The sequence below is a fragment of the Solanum verrucosum genome, unplaced genomic scaffold, assembly GCF_900185275.1.
Source record: "Solanum verrucosum unplaced genomic scaffold, falcon-dt-bn FXZP01000108.1, whole genome shotgun sequence".
Lineage (NCBI taxonomy): Eukaryota > Viridiplantae > Streptophyta > Magnoliopsida > Solanales > Solanaceae > Solanum > Solanum verrucosum.
The window spans coordinates 876,689-900,029 of record NW_026020274.1 but is presented as its reverse complement, the minus strand read 5'-3'; the positions used below and the strand labels follow the sequence as shown (position 1 = coordinate 900,029).

Sequence of the window (23,341 nt, the reverse complement as noted above, 5' to 3'; positions counted from 1 at the left end):
TATGATACTATAATTGACATACAATTTTTAGAAAAATTAAAAGATATATTTAAAATTTTGAATTCCATGTCTAAAATTTGACATTCAGGTGATTAAAACTTCTTAGTTTTATGCTTGACATTATCATAATAATAGGACTTTTTAATTACATTTTATTTTAATATAAGGATTAAATTTTCTTATATATTTATTATGCTAACAAGAATATAATAATAATTGTGAGAGTTATTTGTGACTTTGAATAATTTTAAAAATAAATAAGTTAAATAATACTAAAAATTATGGTCATCAAATTGAGACAATGAACTAAACTTATATATTGATTTATTTTCATAACTATTCTATTTTAACATGTTAAGGTGTTAAATGCTAACAATCTCCAATGTAAATTTTACAATATCATTTTATAGTAGGTCGAATTTTGATATTGTCATTAAATTAGTGTTTACAATTACATTATAAACTAACCGCGCAACGCGCAGGCACGAATACTAGTAACAATAACAATAATATAGTTCATACTAATCCAATTATCTTGAACATGTAATAATTATGTCGGAGATGTCAAATTTCTTCATCACTGCTACATCCATAGCAATGCTCTTCTTCTTGGATGAATTCAAAGAAATTGAAGATAGTGAAATTAAAAAAATAAATTGAACTCTCACCAATAAAGTAAAAAATCACTCAATTATTTTAATTATTTAAATTTTAGTCAAAAATTTATTTTTTGAGATTTCAATTTTAATCACTCAATTTTTAATTGCCAAATATATTTTTTGTTTTTATTTATTCTAGAACCACTTAATGTTTTTAATGTTTAATATTAATAAATTTTTTCCTTCTTCATTGTATCTTTTTTCAATGCAAAAATCCATTTTTTATTTTATCTTTGCATCTTCTAAAGCTTTTTTTTAGTTCTACCTCTCAGTGTAAAAAATATTTATTTATACTACTATTATTTTGTGCTTTCACAAATTTATTTGGTTAATTTTTTTTATTATTAATTATATCTTTGTAAATAAACAAATAATTTTATATAACTATTTTTAATAATATAAATAATCAATATCGAGATAAAAAATAATATCAAAATGTTAGAAATAGAATGAGTCCGGCAAAATTTTTTGGATTTTATATTTTTCATGAATAAAGTTATTTAAGTGGAAGTATAAAATTTGGAAGAATTGTTAGAAAAGAAACTAAAGTAAAAAAAGTAAGAAAGAGAAAAAGAAAACGTTAAAAGGTAAAGAGAGAAAGATGTTTGGCCATTTTTCTGAAATGGATCCACTTGGCAAAATATAAATGGGCCTCATACAATTTTTGTCTGCCACATCATATTTGTGCCTCATGCATGATAAATTTTTTCAAAAGTTGTGGTTTTAAAAGTATTAAAAGTGGTTTTATTTTTGAGGGTAATTTAGGTACACGAAATAAATGAATTTACCCAAACACCCTTAACTTTTCACCGAAATTACGAAAATACTTTGACTGTTGTTGCTCGTGTCATTTCGTGTCAAAAATTTGTCTTGCCAATTATATTTTCCGTTTCAGAAAAAAGAATAAGCAGAGAGACTGACTATATATAGTGATTAATTATTTTTCTGATTTTCTCTTATTGTACTCAATCTCCTTTGATTGGTTTTCATTTTCTGAGGAACATATAGATATGGATTTGGTTCAGTTCATTGGGTGAATTTGACAATTTATATAACAACTGTACAGTAAAGTTTTAAAACGATATTTGCAACAAAGGTAGTCTTTCAAAAGTGCTAGATTATAATGGAAAACATTATGCTATACTGTTTAATTAATTAATATAGCTATAGTTTATTAATTAATTAAAGAGATTTATTAAGTTTAAGAGATTAACTTCTCTCCACTGACAGTGGACAAGAAAATTACATTGTCAGTTCATTTTTAAAAATACTTATTTATTTGCCTAATTATACTCCATAGCTATTATTTTGTTTGCTATGAGTATTTATGTTTGGCTTGCCAATATACAAAAAGAATAAGTATATACAAAATTTTGTATTTATACATTTCGAAATTTTTCAGAATTTATACAAATAAAATGTATCAACATGATTATTATATACAAGCTAGGGTAAGAATATACAAATTCTGGATCTATACAATTAGGAAAATTCTGGATATATACAATTAGAAATCGAATTATACAACTTTTGGATTTATACAATTAGGAGCCGAATTATACAAATTCTAGACGTGGACTACGTAATTATGATTGTAAGTTAGTGGTGAATGGTAATTTAATCAAACTATAACTATGTTAACTAATTAACTAGTATATATTTGCTTACCTGCCTAATTTTCCCAATATTCAAGTCCAATTTTAGCTTAAGAAGGGTTTTTTTTTCCTTTTAACCAAACTCATTTTTAAATGTGAAAGTATAAGATCTCATAAGTAATTATTTAATGTACTCACACGATCTAAATCAAGTGCTTCGAGAATATGTCAATATATATGATACAGTATAAGTGAGACGGTATTTAAATAATGATATATGTGTTATATATATTTGTTTGAAAAAAATAATGGAGAAAAGCGTACACTAAACTCATGATCTATGTGAAACTAGCACAACACTCACATAAGCATAGAAATTACATTGACTTTATTTTATATTTCTATGTAATAAAGAAGAGAACTATTTTACAATATAAAATGTGGTAAAAGCATGATTTACCCTTTTTCTTTAAAATTTGGCATACCACAAATGTGCATTATTTCGAGAATTAAACATCAAACGACTCAATTAGTAGCTTATTCAAAGTCAATCTAACCGACCAAATAGGCCTATACCCTAGCACTTTTATGTATAATAGGAAAAAATTAGATAATTGTATATTGAATTAGCTACATCATCTCAAGCATGAATGGCTTTCCACATATTTAGAAGAGTTCTCCCTAATCAGGTGCATGTTTAAAGAAGATTTTAAGTTGATTAGGATTGAGGAATCAGTGTATACTTCATGTATAGTTAAACTATATTTAATTTTTTGAATGGATTATAATGTATAGTCACTGTATAGGTAAACTATACCCAATCTTTTTAGTGCATCATAATGTATAGTCAATATATACTTTTTATGAGTTTTGACCATTTTTATATAACTAAAAACATGGTTATATTTGTTGTAAACTAATTACTTTATTTTATATATTTGAACTATTTCTTTATATAAAAACTTAACAAAAATGAATATATCGATTAAATAGCATTACCGGTTACAAAAGCAACAAGTGCACCAGTGGTCTAGTGGTAGAATAGTACCCTGCCACGGTACAGACCCGGGTTCGATTCCCGGCTGGTGCAATTAACTTTTTTATTTTTGCTTTAATTACAAGAATTGCTTATCAAAAGTCAATTTGACTAATTTTTAAAATTAAATTAGCTTATGATAATTCAATATTTCAAACAAAAACTATAAATTACAGTTTTTTTGCATATCAATATGATAAAAAAATACATCATAAAATGTTAGTCAAATGTTTTTATAGTTTGACTCTAAAAAGGAAACTATGACAATTAAAAGTGGATGAATGTAATATTATATTGAGAAGATATTTACCATTTATAACAATAATTTTTTTTTTTCACTTATCACTTTGAATACATATTACAGAGAACAATTTATAAAACACATCTAATACAAGTTTTATCGATGGATAATAATTTATCACACATTTTTAGTACAAAGTGTCGATTTCTTACCAAACAAGCATAGTATATTTTAAAACAGTTATAATGCATATATATTACATACATAATTCACTTTTAATACATGTTGCAGATTTATCATAGTATTGTTATGTATTGCTATAAATAGCAAGTAATAAATAAAAAGTTTAGCTAAAATCAGTAATAATTTATGAGTAAAAGGTATCCATCCGAATAATTTATCCTATATCCTCCTTATAAGCCAGCAAAAGACCTAAGTTTCTCAATTATGGAGTCTATAGCAGAATGAGAGTTCTTGGTGCCTGTTAATGGCAGATGTTTTGGTGCTTCAGCTCTGTCAAAATAAAATGCTCCAGGAACCAACTTCTCTTTTGGTTGTAATGCCAACCAGATAACTGTATCTGCACCTTCCTCACTACTTCTAAGTTTTCCTTCAAATCTATAAAACATAAATTTCAGATATCATGACTATTATTAAACCAAGGATCATGTATCAAGATGATTAACTTACTTTTTGGAAAAATCTGGCAAACTCTTGGCTACTCCAGGCGTCTCGGCCCACCCTGGGTGCATGGAGTAGAAACCAACACCTTTATCCTTGTACTTTTCAGCCCATTTTTCTGTCAGTGCAATCTGAAATGAAAGATATACAATCCATTGAGTTGAAGGCAGCTTTGATGAACATGATATGGTTTCCTTCTAGAGAGTAGAGAGAGTTGTAATTTAGATGGGGAGCAAACAAGCAAGATACATGAACGAAACTTTCCTGATATACATTTGTTGATCGGAGGATCATTACATGTCTGTACATCCTGCTTATCGATACTACACCAGATACGAAGAAAACCACATACAAAATGTAGAGGAAGGGCAAATGTTTTGTCAAAGACCAAGTAGTAAATTTTTTTACTGAGTTCTTGAACATAATGAAAGGGGGAACTCTAAAGCTGTTTCACAGTAGAAAGTTAAAAAGGATTACTCCCTAGTCCCTACTTTATCGACGGTTCTCTTTAAAAAATTAACTCGCGGTGAAGGATTTTAACTGGGATCAACAAATCAAAATTTCAATTTGCTGTAGGATGAGACCGAAAAAAAGTTGTCTAGGAATGAGGGAGACAAAAGACCATAGCTATCAAAGATGAAAATACACATCTCTTAAATGATCATTAAGATATCAGTAGGAGCCTTGTTCTCAGCATATTCATAAGCTAGGTAAATGAAATCAGGATATCACTTCATGAAGAAAAGTCATGCTGCCACACACACACAGAGACACACATTCCAAGAGACTTATTAGTGCTAGTAAACTGGCATGCATATATGAGTCTGTTAAGTCATGTTGTCAATCCAAAGAGAGTTTGCATGAAATGCAGAGAGATTCATAACTTCAGTATCAAAGGCCAAGAAAACACCGGATTGTGTGAAGAGCGGTGCATCACTCAGAAAAAAAAGTACTCAGACCATACCTCAAGCACAGAATTTAAACATAAAAAAGATACTGAAATCACATAGAAGTATCTGGAAAAAGAATGAAGAAAACCTTCCAACCTTTGAATCTGACATTCTAGAGAAAGTTGTTATCTTTTTTTAAAAAAGAAAAGAAGAAGGGACTGAATAACAACACATTTCTTTATAAATAGGAGATTCTGGAGGGAGATTGTTCATGGAACTTCAATAAACTTCTTTGATGAAACTTCAAATATTTTAAAGCAAAATATTCTCTTAAGAGATGCAATAACATTATGCCAATTGTGATGAACCAGTACTTCTAGGTTTTTTACGCCAAGAGTGATATTTATATATCAAGGAGCAAACCTTTATGTTAAAAATAGGGGAGGAATATCACTTGCTTCTGTTGGATCTATAACTCAATAAAAACAGAAAACGACAAGCAGCATTTTGGAATAATGTTTACACAGACCATAGCAAATAGCTTAATGGAGGAAACTTTCAAATATAAGGCAGGTTCGTCATAGTATCATAAGGTAGACAAAGAGGATAGAAGAGGGAGATAGTCATTAAGCTCACGTCTATCATTAAAAACACTTCACTCTAACATAACAACATTACAAGGGAGGTTTTTATAGGTGCCAATAGAGTCTTCTAGACTCGCGCTTACTAAATGCATTGACACTAACATTATGAACTTAACCACAATGATAACTTACTTAAAAGCATGCACTTAGTAATTCTAGAATATTCAAAATTACTTTCCAACAACAATTTTCTTACAAGTACGTTTTTCCAAGACCATTATTATTTTACCTGAATTCTCTTGTTCCGAGCATACTGTACCACTCCATCAAACGTGTCACCACTAAACTGCAATATGGTTTATCAGATAATAAGTTTTCTAGCAAGATCAAGGTATTGAGAAATTGAGAATTTTTTTTTACCTGTAAATCAGTAGTCAATGGAGATGTGTACATTCCACCAGAGGAAACTGTGATAACACGAGCATCAGGTGCAGCCTTCTCTAGGAGTGGTAACAACAACTCAGTCAAGGTGTAAGTTCCAAGAACATTTGTAGCAAAACTCAGCTCATATCTGTTTTTTAGATTATAAAAGGATATCATTAACCATTGAACAGTCGTACAATGAGAGTTTTTATGAAAGCATTCATAAGCATTAAACATAAGCCTGCCTACCCTTCTGGTGTGATGACACGATTAGCTTCAAGCAGGCCAGCATTATTAACCTTTTCATATATATATGAAAAAAATAAACTGATCAAGAAGAATAGCAATCATCTAAGAAGATCATTAGATGGTGTCCAATGAAAATGTTCACAAATGAGAAAAGGTATAATACCAGGACATGTACAGGCACATCTTTTGAACAAAACCTGGAAGTGAAGGATTTGACATCATTGACTGATGAGATATCACAGACCTGCCAATTTTGAAACAGAAGTAACCAATAAACCGAACTTTAGAACATCGTCTCACACCAATTCAGATAATAGAAGCAAGAAGTACCTCCAAGTAGACATTTTTATTCCCCGTGTTTGAGTGAATTTTGGTAAGAGCAGCCTCTCCCCTCTCTTTATTACGGCATACCATGTAAACGGTCGCCCCACTTGAAACATTCAAAAGACATAGCTGTTAGTGATACCTGGAACAAAGTATAGTTCTTGAATTGATCTCTCAATGCCAACTCTCTGAGAAAGAAGAACTTAAGGTAAGATAAGCACCGTGAAGCGAGACCCTCAGCAGTTGCGAAACCTATGCCGGAATTTGCACCTGTGACAATGCAATTCTTTCCTTCCATTTGAACTTGCATATCTTCAGGCTTGAAATTCTTTGCATGTTCCCTAAATTCAATTATTGCCAAAGATTAACTTATCGTATCCTTGAAATTGAACTGGAGACTTGGAGCAACAGTAAAATTCTCTTGGTGGGACCTATATGTCACGGGTTTGAGCAATGGAATCATCCATTGACCTTATGACAAGGTAGGCTGCCTACATCACAACCCCTCTGAGTGAACACGGGATGCTCCATGCACGGGCTACCCTTTTTTTTATACTACCCTCATGACGTAACTAAATTCCTGTACCACTTTTCAAATACTTTCAATAGAAGGGGGGAAAATGTAACTTGATCACAAAAACAAATCAAGATTTTTTGCTAATCTGAGATCCATCCATTCATTTCTTAAACTTGACTCAACCCTCAAATACAGAATTAAATTCCAAGCTCAAAAGATTAAAAAAGCCTTTTTGACATACTTCATTTTTAAGTTATCCAAGAACAAGTTGCTCAAACAAAACCATTAGGCAAATGAAAATTTCCCACTTAAATTTTCACTTCACCAAATGCCAAAAAAAACAGGAATAATCAGCTTGATTTGCCTAGCCAAAAGTCAATATCCAAAGACACAGTAACCAGTAACAAATTAGTCATCATCCTAATGTATAATCAGAAATTCATAGACAGTCAAATCTGCTCATGCTGCAACTCATAAGCAAAATCTAAATGATGATTACTCTTCTATCAACATGTAGCTTTGTAAGCAAGGGAAGAGTAAGAAGCCTCCGAACTCAATAACTTTTGTTCAAATAGTGTCAAGAATATCATTAAATAATAAATTTAAAACTCAATTATTAGGATCGATGAAATAAAAAAATAATACATGTATTAGTCACGCTATTATCTAATCCTCTGTCTGGTAGGATTTTCATAGATCTATTGGTTATACACCCTATTCACTACTCACTAGGTCGTATAACTATTAACTAATGCATAAGCAAACTACTATATTAACAATACAATGGTTATTAATACATGAATAAGCATGATTAAAGACTGAATTATGCTTAATATACCAAATCAAATCGTGAATAAGAAATAATTTCAAAATAACTAATTGCAGCATAACTAATGCACTATGTTCAATACTATTGTTATACACTCTACAATTGTTCTAAAATTAATAATCCATAAAATTAAAATTCAGACTTTATTTTAATTAGGATAAGATCCAGACTTCAAATAAAAAAATAAATTATATATTCCACATAAAATAAGATACTTACGAAAAAGCAGATTTAGTGAAATTCATATATCCATAAAGCCCAAATACCGAAGCTCTCAATGTCTGCATTTGGAACAGTAAAAATAAATCAAACCAAAATGTAAGAGAGAGAAAAAATGAAATGAAAAAAAGGTGTCTACCTTGATAATAAACATGATGAGATCGCAAAATTTGAATTTGAATTTGAATTTTCAGCAATGGATTTTCATCTTTATAGACTTTTCTCTCAGAGTTTACATGTCCCTATTTTGTTACTTGGCTGGTCTTCTTCCACGTAAACAGTGCCGGCTCAGAATATATAAGAAAAATAAGGGAAAATGACCCTGTTTGTCATTCTGGTTCAATAATTATATTTCCTACAAATATTACTAAATTTTTTTAAAAACAAAATGCTTATAAATTACTCCTATTGTTTTAAGAAAAAAAAAACGAGGCCCTTAAATTAGGGGGCCAAACGCAACAGTCTTTTTTGTTAGCCTAGAGAGTCGTTTATGCACGTAAACCTATGTAATTTTATTTAATTCCTTGCACCAAAAATAAATTGTTGTATTTTTTTTTTTAATTTCAGGATAATCCATAATCGTTATAATTTTTGTCATACCCTCCGCTATTTATATGAAACAAATTATATGAAGACTTTATCCACAAAAAAAAATGAAATCCAAAAACTTCAGTCTTACTAATTTTGATATGAGCTATATATTTTTAAAATTTGATACAGTTTGATTTGATGTACACTCCTGACTTAAGTATATCACTTGTCACATTCGATTGTCAATGATAAACAATAATCTTTTTATCTTAATTATGTGACATCATTCAAATTTTGAGATTCAATTAAGTCTATCTTTAATCGTAATATTTTTATATATCTTTATATATATATATATATATATAAAAATGGGGTAAGGAATTACATGGTGGGGAATTGAACCCTTACCAATAAGGTGAAAATTTGGATAGCCAATTAATTGGGTTACTAAGATTTTATCACATATAAAAGAAGTTCACAAACGGTGTGGGACTTTTGCTTATTTAAGATTGTGTATATCATACGTCAAACCAAATAGATAATGTAGAGTAAATTATTGAAGAAAAAACATGCATTAAGCTCACACTATACACAAAATCCGAAAAGGAAATTACATTGAGTGGAGAGCAATTTGTATTCAAAATTTATTTTATAATGTGAAATCTCGTAAAATGTTCATTAGGTTTCATGTCACCATATGATTAAAAGTAACTCTTTTAGCACATATAGTGTTTAAAGTTTTGATGAAATAAGACTTACCTAGCATGTGAACACAAAGATTTTTAACAATTAAATAAAATAATGACCAAATGGTAATCAACAAAGTGCACCAGTGGTCTAGTGGTAGAATAGTACCCTGCCACGGTACAGACCCGGGTTCGATTCCCGGCTGGTGCAATTATCCTATTTTTAGACTAACCGAGTAATCATTATTAATAGCTACTCCCTCCATTTAAAAAAGAATGACCTCCTTTCCTTTTTAGTTTGTTTAAAAAAAAATTACCTCTTTCTTTTTTTGGTAATATTTTAATTTCAGTTTTCCACATGGCATGTTTAAGGTCACAAGATTAAAGGACAATTTTGTACATTTGACATAACTTTAATTTAAGACCACAAGATTCAAAAGTCTCATTTATTTTCTTAAACTCCGTGTCAAGTCAAACTAGGTCATTCTTTGTGAAACGGAGAGAATATTACTTATTTAGAAAAATCTAGCAAACTCTGGCTACTTTTTAGACTAATAGTTATTAAGTACTTATTTAGAAAAATCTGGCAAACTCCTGGCTACTTTGGAAAGGAAGATAGAGTAACCAAAAGATAGTTATTACTCTTATTTAGAAAAATCTGGCAAACTCCTGGCTACTTTAGGAGGGAGGATAAAGACAGTTATTTTAAAAAAAAACTGGCAAACTTTTGGCTAATTTAGGAAGGAGGATAGACCAACCGAAAGATAGTTATTACTCTTATTTAGAAAAATCTGGCAAATTTCTGGCTACTTTAGGAAGGAGGATAGACCAACCGAAAGATAGTTATTACGCTTACTACTCTTATTTAGAAAAATCTGGCAAACTCCTGGCTACTTTAGGAAGGAGGATAGACTAACCGAAAGATAGTTATTACTCTTACTACTCTTATTTAGAAAAATCTGGCAAACTCCTAGCTACTTTAGGAAGGAGGATAAACTAACCGAAAGATAGTTATTACTCTTACTACTCTTATTAGAAAAATCTGGTAAACTCTTAGCTACTTTAGGAAGGTGGATAGACTAATCGAAAGATAGTTATTACTCCCTCCGTCCACTTTTAAGAGAACTTTGACTAATATTTTACGATGTATTTTTTCATCATATTGATATGCAAAAAATTGCAATTTATAGTACTTTTTGTATAGTTTTTGAATATCTAAATTTTTTTGTTTAAAATATCGAATTAATATAATCTAATTTAACTTTGAAATTAATTAAATTGACTGTTGAAAAACACAACATGACAATTAAAAGTGTACAGAGGGAGTACTTACTTAGAAAAATCTTGCAAACTACTCTTGGCTACTCTAGGTGTATCGGCACACCCTGGATGCATGGAATAGAAACCATAAATCCTTGTACATCTCAGCCCATTTTAATGTCAATACAACCTGAAATGAAGATACGCGCGAATCGATTGAGTTGATGGTAGCTTTGATGAAACATGATATAATTGAGGTGAATTTAGAGGCAAAAAATAGAGCATCAGATCCCGTGGTCTATTCGTAAAACTAGATATTATTATGTATATATTTTCTAAAATTTGTATAATATTATGCTCTAGAACTCATACTATAAGAAGGCTATGGTTAAATGTTAAGCTTTTGACCTTGAGGACTAAGGATCAATTCCCACTTAATACATTTTTCTTGGTGCACCAATGTTTGAAAACTCCTAGATTTGTCTTTAGCCTGATATATATACCTTTCTTGATTTGGAGGATCATTACATACATGCCCATATTCTATTTTTATTGATTTGGAGGAAATTCACTTGTTTCTCTTGGATGATCTATATTTAAATCAATAAAAATAGAATAAATTAGCAGCATTTGAGAATAATGTTTACACATTTTTCATAGCAAAACCTAGCTTAATGGAGGAAAAATGGAATATGAGATGAGCTCTTCGTGATATATCAACGCACAAGGTAAAAGAGGATCTGTGCTTCGATTAGCGCATAAGAGTTTACACCAAATCATGTAATGTAATGATGTGAGAATACATAAACAATTCTACTATAAGTATTGTCAAACAATATTGGGGACATTTCTAATTTGCTGTACAAGTGGCTTCATAAATTCATGCTGGAAAAAGCCCAGACTAAGAAGGAAGACTACAAAAATGAGCTCACTCACTTACAAGTCTGAACAACAAACAATATACAGTAAACATGCATCACCTAATTAAACACAATATACAGCCTGCCTCAAGAGTGAAGAATAAAAAAATCAAAACAATATATGCAGAACCGTTACTCATGAAAAATCGTGAGTCCTGGAAAGTCCATCTTTCAGCCTCTTCAACTGTCCCCTAGGAGACATCTTTTACCGCATCCAGTAAGATTCACCCTATTTCAGTAAAAAGATAATTGTCAAAAAGAAATGTTAGAATCTCTAGCTCTCACCATTGACTGGCAATTACTATCAAAAGCAATATACTTGTCAACATTGATATTTCAAACAAAATATAATTATATAAGAGATCGTAGGATGACAGCTCGCTTTCTTGATTGCCATTGAACATGCATATACTTGCATGGCGTTTTCTGTAGTACTGCTAACTTCTTATTCTTTGTACTCGAAGTCAAAGTCTAAAGATGTTCTTTACTTATGATGATAGCTTTCACTTGGAAGACAACTACATCTACAACTAGCTAGTATCTCAATATATAACTGATTCTCAAGGCTGGCTTATTAGATTCATGTAACAACTCCGACAAATTAGAACATGAGAGAAAGTAAGGGAAATTATTTTTTTGAAGACAAAGGGTTTTGACAACTGCAAAGATTTTTTGAGACGTCCGTTATCTTTGGAATTCCAGTCTTTTTTTTTAATACCTAGCATCAATACACTTTTCCAAATATCACAAAAACTTATACCATCATAGGGGTTGTTAACCTTTATGCCAGAAATAATATCAGATAATAGACTGTCAAAATACCAAATTGACAATGCCAGGACTAATGTAGTTTTCTGTGAAATCATTATATTGCATCCAAAACTGTAACATTTTCTTTCCACCATATTCTCTTTCTAGTTTGACAACTCCGGAAATTTTAAATAGCATGGTAACATTGCCTCCCATATATATATTAACTACACCTCTATCCTAAAATAGTTGGCGCAACTTAGATTCCAAATATTTTGTTCAACCAATATGGATGATAGCCATCTCATATAATTTCAAACCCTCGAGCCTGCAAGTTAAATACTTGTACAAAATCACTCGGGAGTTAGGAGACTATTACTAATAGAAATGACTCCCTTGGGTATGATGCTCACTGGCCCTATATCTACTTCAGTGACGAGATTTGTCCAAAATGAATGCACCAAAAGGAATTATGCTTTTGAAAATTAATACATATAATTGGAAAACAAACCTGGTCTGATATGAATCGGCTCATTCCATTCTCCAATCCCATATTTGTGACAATTTCCTCCTTCGCAATTTCCGCATCAGTAAGAGTGAGGGCCCGTTGCAACTTCCTTGGGCTAAATACCTCAACCTCTACCATATATGTGGCAGAGACAGGTCGATGATCTGAAAACTTGAGTTCAGATCTCCCGTAACGCAACTGCCTTATTCCCTTCCCGAATGATAGGATTCGATCACACCTGAGAAACAAGAAATTCAAATGTTGCAACTAAATAGTATTGGTTGTAAAAGGACTGGTAGGCGAAATTCTCAGTGTGCATGAAGATTCAGTGTCAAGGGGGCTTACAAAAAGTTCAACCCTTTCAATACCCAGATTAATGGGTGGCCCTGGAAAATGATTTGGAAAGCCAAAATTCCCTACAAAGTGTCTTGTTTTACTTGGCTACTTGCTAAACAGGCTGTTTTGACTCAGGAAAATCTCATGAAGAGGGGTATCCAATTGAGCCCTAGATGTTTCCTATGTGGGGAAAAGGCTGAGACGGTGACTCACCTGTTTCTTCACTGTAGGATAACCAACTAACTGTGGGACCTCTTCATCAATAAAAAAGAACTGAAGTGGGTGATGCCAAGGAGAGTAACCCAAACCCTAAAGATATGGAGTAGTTATGCCAACATCTCAGGACATAGGGAGAGATCCCAGCTTGTATTTGGTGGTCAACGTGGAAAGAAAGGAACCTTAGATGTCATCAGAACAAGAGCAACACTATTCAGAAGATAAAGATGAATTGTCTTGTGTTGTTTCATTTTTGGTGTAAACAGGAGTATATGGAAGATCTAGAATCAGTTATGAATGTCTTAGGATCCCTGTAATTTTGTAAATTTTGTCATAGGATTGAAGATCTTCTGTCATACTCTCTTTAATCTGTAATTAGGAATCTGTAACATGTTGTGGCAGGTTTTGATTTTTTGGAAATAGAAATACAAATGTTACCTTCTCAAAAAAAAAAATAAGAGTACAGAAAAATTAAACTAGCTCGAGTTTCACTGTGCACGGCATTAAATAAGAGTAGAGAAGAATTTAAATTGCTCGATTAATCTAGAGTTACTGATCATGACATGCAAATTGCCAATCTGATGAGAGAACCTGATGATTGAAGCATGGATGTCACTTAGAGAGAGATAACACTAGATGGACATTAAGATGACAGGCTTATTATGCATAAGCAAGGGAGTGCAGTTGGCATTATGTTACTTCAATTTAGCAGGTACTTTCAGCTAAATATCAAGGTTCTCACCTTTGACTATATTCCTCCCACCCTTCTGGACCAATTTCCGCCCTCTCCAAAAACTTTGGACTCTTCAAACATGTGAAAAATGTTGCCAAGCAGCTAGGCCATAAATTCCATTTAGGCAAGTTATGGTGACAAATGCAACTATATGGTATTTTCATACCACGAGACGTATATTGATGACAGTATAGGATGAATGTGCTAGAGCCACAGGATAATAGATATAAGATGAATTACTCTGTTGTTTCCAAATAGCAGCATAAATATATTGATTTGCTGTATGCGTCATAGATTAGAATTAAACCAAACTTTTAAGATATTGGGCTATACAAACAAAGACTAATCTGAGTGAACAGCCACTAAAGCTCTATAACTAACAATAATAATAGATACATACCATGCTGGATTACGTCTCCCGGCCTTTGGATCCTCTCCACAATACTTTTCTGAGTTTACTTCATATTTATAAGTCGGCGGAAAGTTTAAAGTACCTTCGGACCACCCATCAAATGCACGACCTTTCTTGAACTCTTTGCTGAGCTGCAAAAATAGAAAGATGTATGCTATCATCACACTGTAAAATCTCTTATACTCTCAATTGCAAATCAATTCAACACGTTAAAAGTTCCATCTACTTTGGGCTCAAAGTTATGTTTTCATGAACATTACTACGTCAAAGATGTCTGAAAAGGATTATTAACACTGATAACTAATTAAATTGGCCACAACATGATATTATACAGGCCTTGTTCTTTCTTTATTTTTTATCATTCAGAACAGTCCATCAAATAGCAAATCCTAAGTCACTAGTTGCAACGATTAAAGTAGATGTCTGTTGCACACCACCTTTCTTTCCAGATGCACAAGCACAAAATGAGATAATTTACTTTTTGGGGTGGAATAGGAGACTGGGAGATCATATGCAGTTGTCATGGAAGGTAAAGATAAAAAATAAACAGTTTCTGCAGAAATCTTGAAGTCGTCTACGCAAAAGAAATCAACAGTTTGCGACTTCTCACACTGAGCCTCTAAATGAAGTATCTTAGGGTGAGACTGCAAGTGCTTGTCCAGCATATAAGTCAACCAGGAACACTGACTGATCAGAAATTCAATTTACAATCAGTGAGAAAGTAAGCATTTAGTGTTTAAGAGTATCCACACTTACCTGATCATATTCAATCAACTTACACCAGTCCTTTTTTGATATCAGCTCCCGTGTTCTATCATATGGCAAATTTATACGATAGTTAAGATCTCCCAGCCAGATTATTCGCCTACAACAGTATAAACTTGTCATTAATCTGAATCATTTCAAGAACGAGACAAGACTAAAGTTTATAACATCAGAAGGATTGTATATGGAATATCTTAGTTCTGATAATTAGAGAAGGCCAGTATACGGAAATTTGAATTCAGTTTTAGATGAAAAAAGTTGAGTAAACCCCAAGCACCACCAATAGACAAGCTGAAAGAAGTGTGAAGGCATAGGCCACAAAACATAATCAGTACCAAAGAGTTTATAGTATTGCAGGAGAATTGGAACGGAATATCTGGCTACACATGGATTGAGGAAAAAGTTTCTTTAACATGATGTTCCAAAAGGTATGTTAAAAGTTTTTCTACATGTTAGTTGGGGAAGAAGAGTAAGCCAGCATCCAGTGTAAAGGAGCATAATTGTACATGCATTTTCCAACTTGAACAATGAGTTAGAACAATGAGGATTAGACTGGGTGCATCATATAGCATCAGAGACCCACTGAACCAGAGCCAGTACATGAGATGGAAACAAAAATTATTCCAGGATTATAAATCTTTTCCTTCCACTGCCTCCAATGAACAATGATATTTCTAAATAACCTAGGATCAGTGAGGCCTCTTGTAGCTATTACAAGCTAAATTCTTCGGTACATGGCTTTCAGTGTCTTTTTTGACTTGAGAGTCGGACTACTGTAGCACAGGGGTGTTGGGCATACTTCTATTCTGTTTATTCATGATCCAGTCACCGACTTGACACTTTGATTTATAAAGAGAAGGAGAATTGCAACATCGACAAAGACATTCTTTTTTCTTGAAAACCATCCTAGAATAGTCCCCATGAAAGTGACAAACAGAGAAAAACATGTAAATACATTAACTAAATCAGACTTGGTGGAGGGGGGAAATTCATGGTTGATAAAAGAGAAACAAAGGTTATAATTCTGCAGATTTAACAGAAATGTTTGCTAAATAGGCAAACACACTCACTCATGATCATGGATGCTCTTAGGAAGTCCAATTAAAGAAAATGCATTAAAATGTGTTCTCCGATGAATTTCATGGACATCAGTGTTTCTTTTGACTGCATCTGCCTCCTTCTCACCCGATGTAAGGTGAGTACAGACAAAGCAAAAGAAAGTCTGATATATTGACATGCTCACAGATACTGATCCCTGAAGAAAAAAGTAAGAGATGAGTTACGTACATTTTGTGCACCCCCCTTCCTGCTGGAAATTACTTGGAAATTTTATTACTTATTAGGAAAAAAGAAACAAAAAAATTAGCAACAAATTGTAATAAATTACATGTATGTTTCCATTTAAGAAAATGAATTTCTGAAGTTTTTCAATAGCATCTACTATGTGTCTAATAGTGTCATCAAAAAGCATAAAAGCAAATGTCTAAAGGTTCACATGAAATTATCTAAAATTTATGTAGAAGATGAGTATGCAGGGAAAGCCTGCTAAATACTGCAGTTTCATCACAAAGTTGGAAGTAATCAACTTTCACAGAAGGTCCAGATGATAACTGTCCAATGCAGTTTGTCGCAAGTTGAAGAAAGAGTCGAAGTTCTCTTTCCATCCTTAAAGTTAGACCACACTTTCTATTTCGTCCTCTGGAAAAGTTTGACCTATACATACTAAAAGGGGAACTGCCTTTATGCATGGACAAGCAAAGTTGTGTGCAAAGTTTATCCTAGTTTATGTTGAAGTGTGTGACCATCTCATCTAAAAGCTTAAGCTGTTAGAGAGAGCACACTTTTTATTATTTGATTATATTCTCAACATGCCCCCTCACGTGCGGACCTGATTTTTTTTCATGGGACAAGCACGTGAAAATTCTTTTTTTGATTTGGGTGGCGGTGAGATTCGATCTCAGGACATTTGCCTGCTCTATACAATGTTGAAGTGTGTGACCATCTCATCTAAAAGTTTAAGCTGTTAGAGAGAGCACACTTTTTTTATTATTTGATTATATTCTCAACAGTTTAATGATAAATATTGTCTATTTAGCTCACAAGGTTATAGGAAGTCCATTGCAATCCCAAAATATAAATCACCAGTCAATAGACAGATAAATTATTGACATTTTTAACTTGTTACCATTCTCTAAAGAAAAAAATTATTGACAGCATTTAAATCTGGATTCAAATGGCCAGCGCCTATCTGTTGGTTAACTTTGTGAAATGTAACAGTGTGATCCCAACTATGGGATCTCATTTACTTTTTGGACCTAAATATACTATCCAAGATCATTTTGGTGCAAAGGAAACAAATAATGTAAGAAACTAAGCACAGATTGTACATAGGGCATCATTTTATTTGTATCTACTAGTATCCCTCAAGGATTAATAGATACATCGACGAATCAATAGTATCTATCACATTATGATTATCCTAAGCATCTTCTGAAATTCTAATCCTTTGATAATTTAGATGTGTTTTTTCGTCTACTGATAAATCTATGAAATGCAGTGCAACATAAAAAATAAAAACTGATGGGATATTTCTTCACTTCCAAGTTCCAACTATTAAAATGAAAGTCTGAATTATGTCATTTCTTTCAAATAGCTATCAAAAGCAATCACCAAAAAGCTGAAAGTTATTAAAGAACAAACCTTGTTACCTATGTAGCCCATTACACCAACACCGACTGTAGATACATTCAAATTCTGTATATGCTTTCTTAGGCCCCTACGAACCCATACGCTAAGAAAAACTCCAACCATTTGCTTGCTCACAATCCTCACATAAGATGGTTTCCTTTTCCTATTTATCAAAGCTTCAAGGTCTAGTCCTGCAAGCAGACTTGCATCTGATTGTGTTCTATTCTGACCATTAACAGTCAACTTAAAAGAACTGTAAGTGTTAAAAGATTTAGAAGCTTTGAATGATTTCATTGATTTGAAGGAACCAGGTCTTTCTGAAACATGTCGGCCCAGAAGATCCAATGGTTTCTCTGGCCAGCAAAGACCAATTCTTTCTGTCCCACTAAGCGTTTTTGTCAATTTTTTGGCAAACTGCAAATTTGATTCTCCTGTTTCTTCTTCCTCCTCGTCTGGTCTAAAGCAATTCAGCCTGTCTAACTTCTTTGAAGAAGGAAATTGCTTTTGAAACTCCTCATTGATTGGCTCCAAACCCCAAGTATGGTTCGAAACAGCTACATCATTTTTCACAATAGTATGATCCTCCATCACACATCCATCCTTGATTTCAACAAAGTCACTGCACTCTTCATTTATTGGGACAATTTCCTCCTCACTGCCACTGTCAGATTCAAAAGCGATTTCTTCTTCTATATCAGGGGCATCTTCAGATGGCCTAAACCTTGATGGAGAAGGAGGATCACTAAAGGATTTAAACTTATTCACTGGTGAGACTTTATTCAGACTTTCGCGAATGATGTCCTCCCAAACTGAAATTGGGCGGTTATCTTCAGCACCAAATATGTTGCCAGCATTTAAAGGTATAACTTCCTGAAATCTGTTCATGTAAATAGGAGTAGTTAATATAACTTAGAAGCCTTAATAAATAACACCAAAACATCAAATTAACTTCTGATGTATGTGTGATGCATGGGTGTACATGAGATTGGAGTTTTACCATCTAATGGAACATGCATCCTCAAATAAATCATGAACATGACGGCAGGTAAAAGTGCAAATTTGAAGGAGAGGAATTTAGTTGTAGGATGAACAGATTTAACTTCTACAGAGTAATATCATTAGTAAAATACAGGAACAATGTGACACACTTTAGACCAAATATATACTTGCATCCCTTCAACTTTCGATATTAACAATGATGGGTAGTGACTAACTTATCCCCTGAAAAAGAAAAGATGTGACTGACACTGGTGACTTACCACAGTATCATTCTGCCCAAGCAATTTTCTGCACTACCTATGTTGTGTGAAGAGCAATACAACGCTCTTTTTGCATAATTTGCAGATCTGGACTGCACAAACCAAGAGAGATACAGATACTTACCCAATCACATAGATGTCAGCAGGCTCATTAACATCCAACCAGCTATCAAGTTCAAGATCTTCCGGAGGAAATCTTCCTGCAACATTCCATGTGCCAACACATACTCTGGAAGCACCCAAACTCAGTAAATTTTTCTGGCTAAACAAATATAATGCCACAGGCCAATATGGAAACAATATTTTTGGATCAAAAAGTCAAAAGCAAAAGATGCATACCTAATTTCTTTTGCATCAATATACTGTGCCCTAAATGTTTCTGATTTTCGTCTTCTTATTTTGGGAAGAGCATCTGAGACATAAAAGGTCAACAACAATTTAATCAAGTATAGTAATGAAGTATGATTGAAGTAATTAGGTAAGACAATAATGGTAACGTCAAGAACCAGATTCATGAATAAAAAAGCAATTCAAACAAGTTTAAACCCCGAGTATTTGTATGTAAAATGTTAACATTCAGAAAGCCATTACAACGTATTTCCGGTATCCTTCTGTTTTTGGTTTTCCTTAAACATCAAATACAGAATATCTGCCCCTATATGATCCTTCTTAGACTCTTAACTGATACTCTTTTTATCCCACTTTATGTAAAACTTTTAACATCTGCAAGTCAAATAGTGAGACTTGCACAAGTAAATTTTACTTTTAAAAGTTTAACAAATCCATGTCCCAATCTACACCAAAAATCAATCGTGTTGAGTCTGTGGACTCTGCACTCGTAACCCTTTCCATCATTCATTTGGGATGGTGGATTATTCGAAGAGAATAAAACCTAAAGGAACAAACAATTGAGCAGCAGTCGCAAAATCACCACACAAAGATATATCAAAGAGCAGCAGAAAAACCTACCAAAAAAGAAACATTTTGGTTAACTTTCAAACTAAATTGAGCAACAAACAATTCTATTACCATCAATTCCAACTTTCCCGTCTTTTGCATCGTTCAACCCCGACTGCCTCGGCCAGTCACAGAATTCTACATAGCACAAATTGGAACAGCAAAATCAGCAAATCTGAGAATAGACCAATTCGAACATAATAGAGCACAATAACAATATTTTTAAAAAAAAAATCCAATTAGTGCACTAAGCTCCTGCTATAACATCTTACTTTAAATTTCTCATTTCTGTGAGAGGTTATTTCCACAGCTCAAATAAACGATGCACAATAACAATACAACTTCAAATAAAAATGAGAAAATTAACCTTGGTCGGAATCGGAACCGGAACCCGAGCCGGCATCAGAGTCAGGGTCAGCACTGTAATCGGAATCCTTAGCACTAAAATTGAGCCATTTACGCATCACCAATCGCGGCCAAAAAAGCTGTAGGCACGTGCAACCGAAACACAATTTTTCAGCCCAACTTCTCTGCAATTCCTCATCTATACATAAGGAAAAAAAAATACACCAAAAAAAACCAAAAAAAAATTACGAAGAAATCGTAATTACCTGAGTTTGATGCTGTTGCCTTGAGCTCTCTCTCATATTTTTTTCCTTACTTTTTATCACTTTTTCGTTTGATCAATTCAATGAAAAAATAAATCTATGGAGAACAAAACGATGAAGAAAATTAGTTGAAAAGTTTTACAGTAAGGAAGAAGAAGAAAATGGGTTAACGAGTAACGACCACTATCTATGGCGTCGTGGAAACTGCAACGGTATTTGAGCTGTATAATCTGATTTATTTTTTAAAAAATAAATAAATTATTTTGGCGGTGGGATTAAGGAGAAAGGGATATTCAATTAAGATAATTAAGGAAGGTGGAGGAGATTAATTAATTTAATGACGAATACTGATCGCTAAAAATGGTTGTGACATGGTAATGGGATTTGATTAATAATTAACTCTGAGATCATCACTAATCAGTATGATATTAAAAAAATGTGAGACGTGGGGTTAAAGTAGAAATTTGTATTTTGTTATTTAGTACTTATTACTATATAATATGTGTCATTAATGAAGTGGTCCAATCTAGTTTCAGCTATCTACTATATTGATGAGTGTTGTTAAAAATAGAGAGCATTTACAGATTTTTTGTCGGTTATTTTATTTTAATAAAATGGTTTTATGATTTTTTTGAACAAATTGAAAAGTTTTATGATTTTTTTGTTGGGCTCGATTTAAAATTATATGAACATTAGACGTTGGACTCAATAAGTCAAATATATGCATAGGATGCCAAAATCAATATTGATAAACCAAATTACGTGTTTTCGTATTAAGATAGATCACAAGAAGTTAATTATGTCTTTTTTCTCATAAATATGAGACCACCTTCCGTACTTTTGTGTCCAATAATATTTAACATATTACTAAATTTAGAACACATAAATAATTTTAAAAATCAACCATCTAGATATCTTATGAATTTTTTTTATAAAAAAATTGTTACTTAAATAGAGTTTAAATAAAAATTACAAAAAGAGAAAAAAAAATGGCATGGCATCCCACCAAGAATATAAATTATCTCATATTTACTTATTTTCTATAGGTCACGCCAATGATTATCCCCTCACATGGAGCGTGATAGAAAATAAGTAAAGATGAAATTTAAGTTTTCGATGAAAACCCAAAAACTTATTGTCATCCCTTCTTTCTTTTTTAAAAAAGTTAAATTCTATTTAAACGATTGATTTTTAATTATCTACGTGTTGTAAATTTAATGATGCATTGAATATTAGTGGACAAACAAAGTATTGGAGGTGATCCCCATCCCTTTCTAATATTATTGTATGACAAAAATTGATTCAGGAAAAAATTGGTCGATATCACGGATCATTTTTTAAATCCAAGTAAACTCAATATAATGGAATTGGTCCTTTGACTTCTAGTGCACATGATTAGTCCCACTAGAGTATCATCTTTTCTCTTTGGGTGCGTTTGGTAGGGATAAAATATATTTTTTTAGAAAATAGTTTTCAATTCTTTGATGTTTGGTTAGTTAAAATGTTTTAAAAAGTAAAATGTTTTTAAATTATGTGAAATGAATAAAAATGTCTTGTTTATAATTTGGTCCAACAATGTCCTTGAATGTCATTATTATTAACTGGGTCAAAAATACTTATATTTCAAATAAATATATTAATTATTTTCTTTTTAACACATCCTATTTCAGGAGTAATATTTTTTAAAATTAACAAATGCTTATCTTACTTCAGTTCAGGAAAATTATTTCCTACATTTTTATTTGTTAAAGTGACTTTAAAATAAAGAAACGAATAGGAGTCTTTAATAATATTGTAATTAGAAAAAAGATGTGTTTAAAAAGAAATAAAATAATATATTTATTCGAAAAATGGCATTTTGACCCATTTGGTAACTACAGAGGCATTTCTAGACCAAAACATTGACTGTAAGGGTAATTTTGAACCAAACTATTGACGGCAAGGACATTTTTTAAGCCAAACTATAAACATATGACATTTTAATTCATTTCACATAGTTTAAAAGTATTTCTAACACTTTTTCCTAAAAAATAGTATTATTTTTATAAGAAAATCAACTTGTAGATATATTAATCAAGTCATGAAAAAATAATGTCTTCTAGAACAGATATCTTTATCAAGTTATTATAATAAACGACTTCTTACACTTTGTATTTTCAAACACTCTTTTATGGGTAAACTAATTATTTTCGTTCATGATCAAGCATGTAAAAATTCTTTTCAACACACTCTCATGTGTAAAATTTAATCTCAAAATTTTCTATCTACTTTGATACTATATTAAAATATGTGACCACCTAATCTAAAAACTTAAATTCCAGTGAAAACACTCTTTTATTACCTTACTTATATTCTCAACAATAAATACATCATCAAACTCACTTAAACCCATCAACTTTACGAGTTGTTGTAACAGTAATATATACCCATCTCTCTCTATCTACTGTTACATACAATACATATAT

At 32.1% G+C, this 23,341-nt stretch overlaps 2 protein-coding genes and 2 non-coding genes across 6 annotated transcripts in view; 2 read left to right on the top strand and 2 right to left on the bottom strand.

Moving 5' to 3' along the window:
• Window positions 1-3,273: 3,273 nt before the first annotated feature.
• On the top strand, window positions 3,274-3,344 carry TRNAG-GCC (transfer RNA glycine (anticodon GCC)). Its single transcript has one exon. It is a non-coding gene; the product is annotated as a tRNA-Gly (tRNA).
• A 455-nt stretch (window positions 3,345-3,799) lies between these two features.
• Window positions 3,800-23,341, bottom strand: part of LOC125834121 (uncharacterized) — a 209,438-nt gene continuing 189,896 nt past the window's right edge. For both annotated transcript variants that reach the window (XM_049513308.1, XM_049513309.1), the window contains exons 2-11: window positions 8,387-8,408; window positions 8,248-8,309; window positions 6,904-7,023; window positions 6,689-6,788; window positions 6,522-6,602; window positions 6,359-6,408; window positions 6,107-6,257; window positions 5,976-6,032; window positions 4,222-4,343; window positions 3,800-4,149 (exon numbers count right to left, since the gene is read on the bottom strand). In XM_049513308.1, the coding sequence (XP_049369265.1) occupies window positions 3,945-4,149; window positions 4,222-4,343; window positions 5,976-6,032; window positions 6,107-6,257; window positions 6,359-6,408; window positions 6,522-6,602; window positions 6,689-6,788; window positions 6,904-7,023; window positions 8,248-8,309; window positions 8,387-8,401 (963 nt within the window). In that variant the 5' untranslated portion in view covers window positions 8,402-8,408 and the 3' untranslated portion in view covers window positions 3,800-3,944. The remainder of the gene's footprint in view (window positions 4,150-4,221; window positions 4,344-5,975; window positions 6,033-6,106; window positions 6,258-6,358; window positions 6,409-6,521; window positions 6,603-6,688; window positions 6,789-6,903; window positions 7,024-8,247; window positions 8,310-8,386; window positions 8,409-23,341) is intronic.
• TRNAG-GCC (transfer RNA glycine (anticodon GCC)) lies at window positions 9,605-9,675 on the top strand. Its single transcript has one exon. It is a non-coding gene; the product is annotated as a tRNA-Gly (tRNA).
• LOC125834115 (type IV inositol polyphosphate 5-phosphatase 3) lies at window positions 11,536-21,062 on the bottom strand. 2 transcript variants are annotated; one of them, XM_049513301.1, is made up of 11 exons: window positions 20,880-21,062; window positions 20,636-20,753; window positions 20,341-20,406; window positions 19,651-19,723; window positions 19,436-19,540; window positions 18,065-18,929; window positions 16,435-16,619; window positions 15,356-15,464; window positions 14,588-14,730; window positions 12,906-13,140; window positions 11,536-11,873 (listed from the first exon to the last, which is right to left on the bottom strand). In XM_049513301.1, exons 1-11 carry the CDS (start codon window positions 20,913-20,915, stop codon window positions 11,850-11,852), a joined length of 1,959 nt encoding a protein of 652 aa, XP_049369258.1. In that variant the 5' UTR covers window positions 20,916-21,062; the 3' UTR covers window positions 11,536-11,849. The 2 variants fall into 2 exon arrangements, with proteins under 2 accessions (XP_049369258.1, XP_049369257.1); XM_049513300.1 differs by having other exon boundaries at window positions 20,636-20,798; window positions 20,880-21,060.

What these genes read in the sequence shown, in the direction of transcription:
- LOC125834115 (XM_049513300.1), bottom strand. Translation starts at nt 20,915, where the DNA reads ATGAGAGAGAGCTCAAGGCAACAGCATCAAACTCAG. An exon ending in GGCAACAGCATCAAACTCAG is followed by an intron (nt 20,799 to 20,879) that starts GTAATTACGATT and finishes GAGGAATTGCAG; the next exon opens with AGAAGTTGGGCTGAAAAATT. An exon ending in GCCGATTCATATCAGACCAG is followed by an intron (nt 11,874 to 12,905) that starts GTTTGTTTTCCA and finishes TTACTGAAATAG; the next exon opens with GGTGAATCTTACTGGATGCG.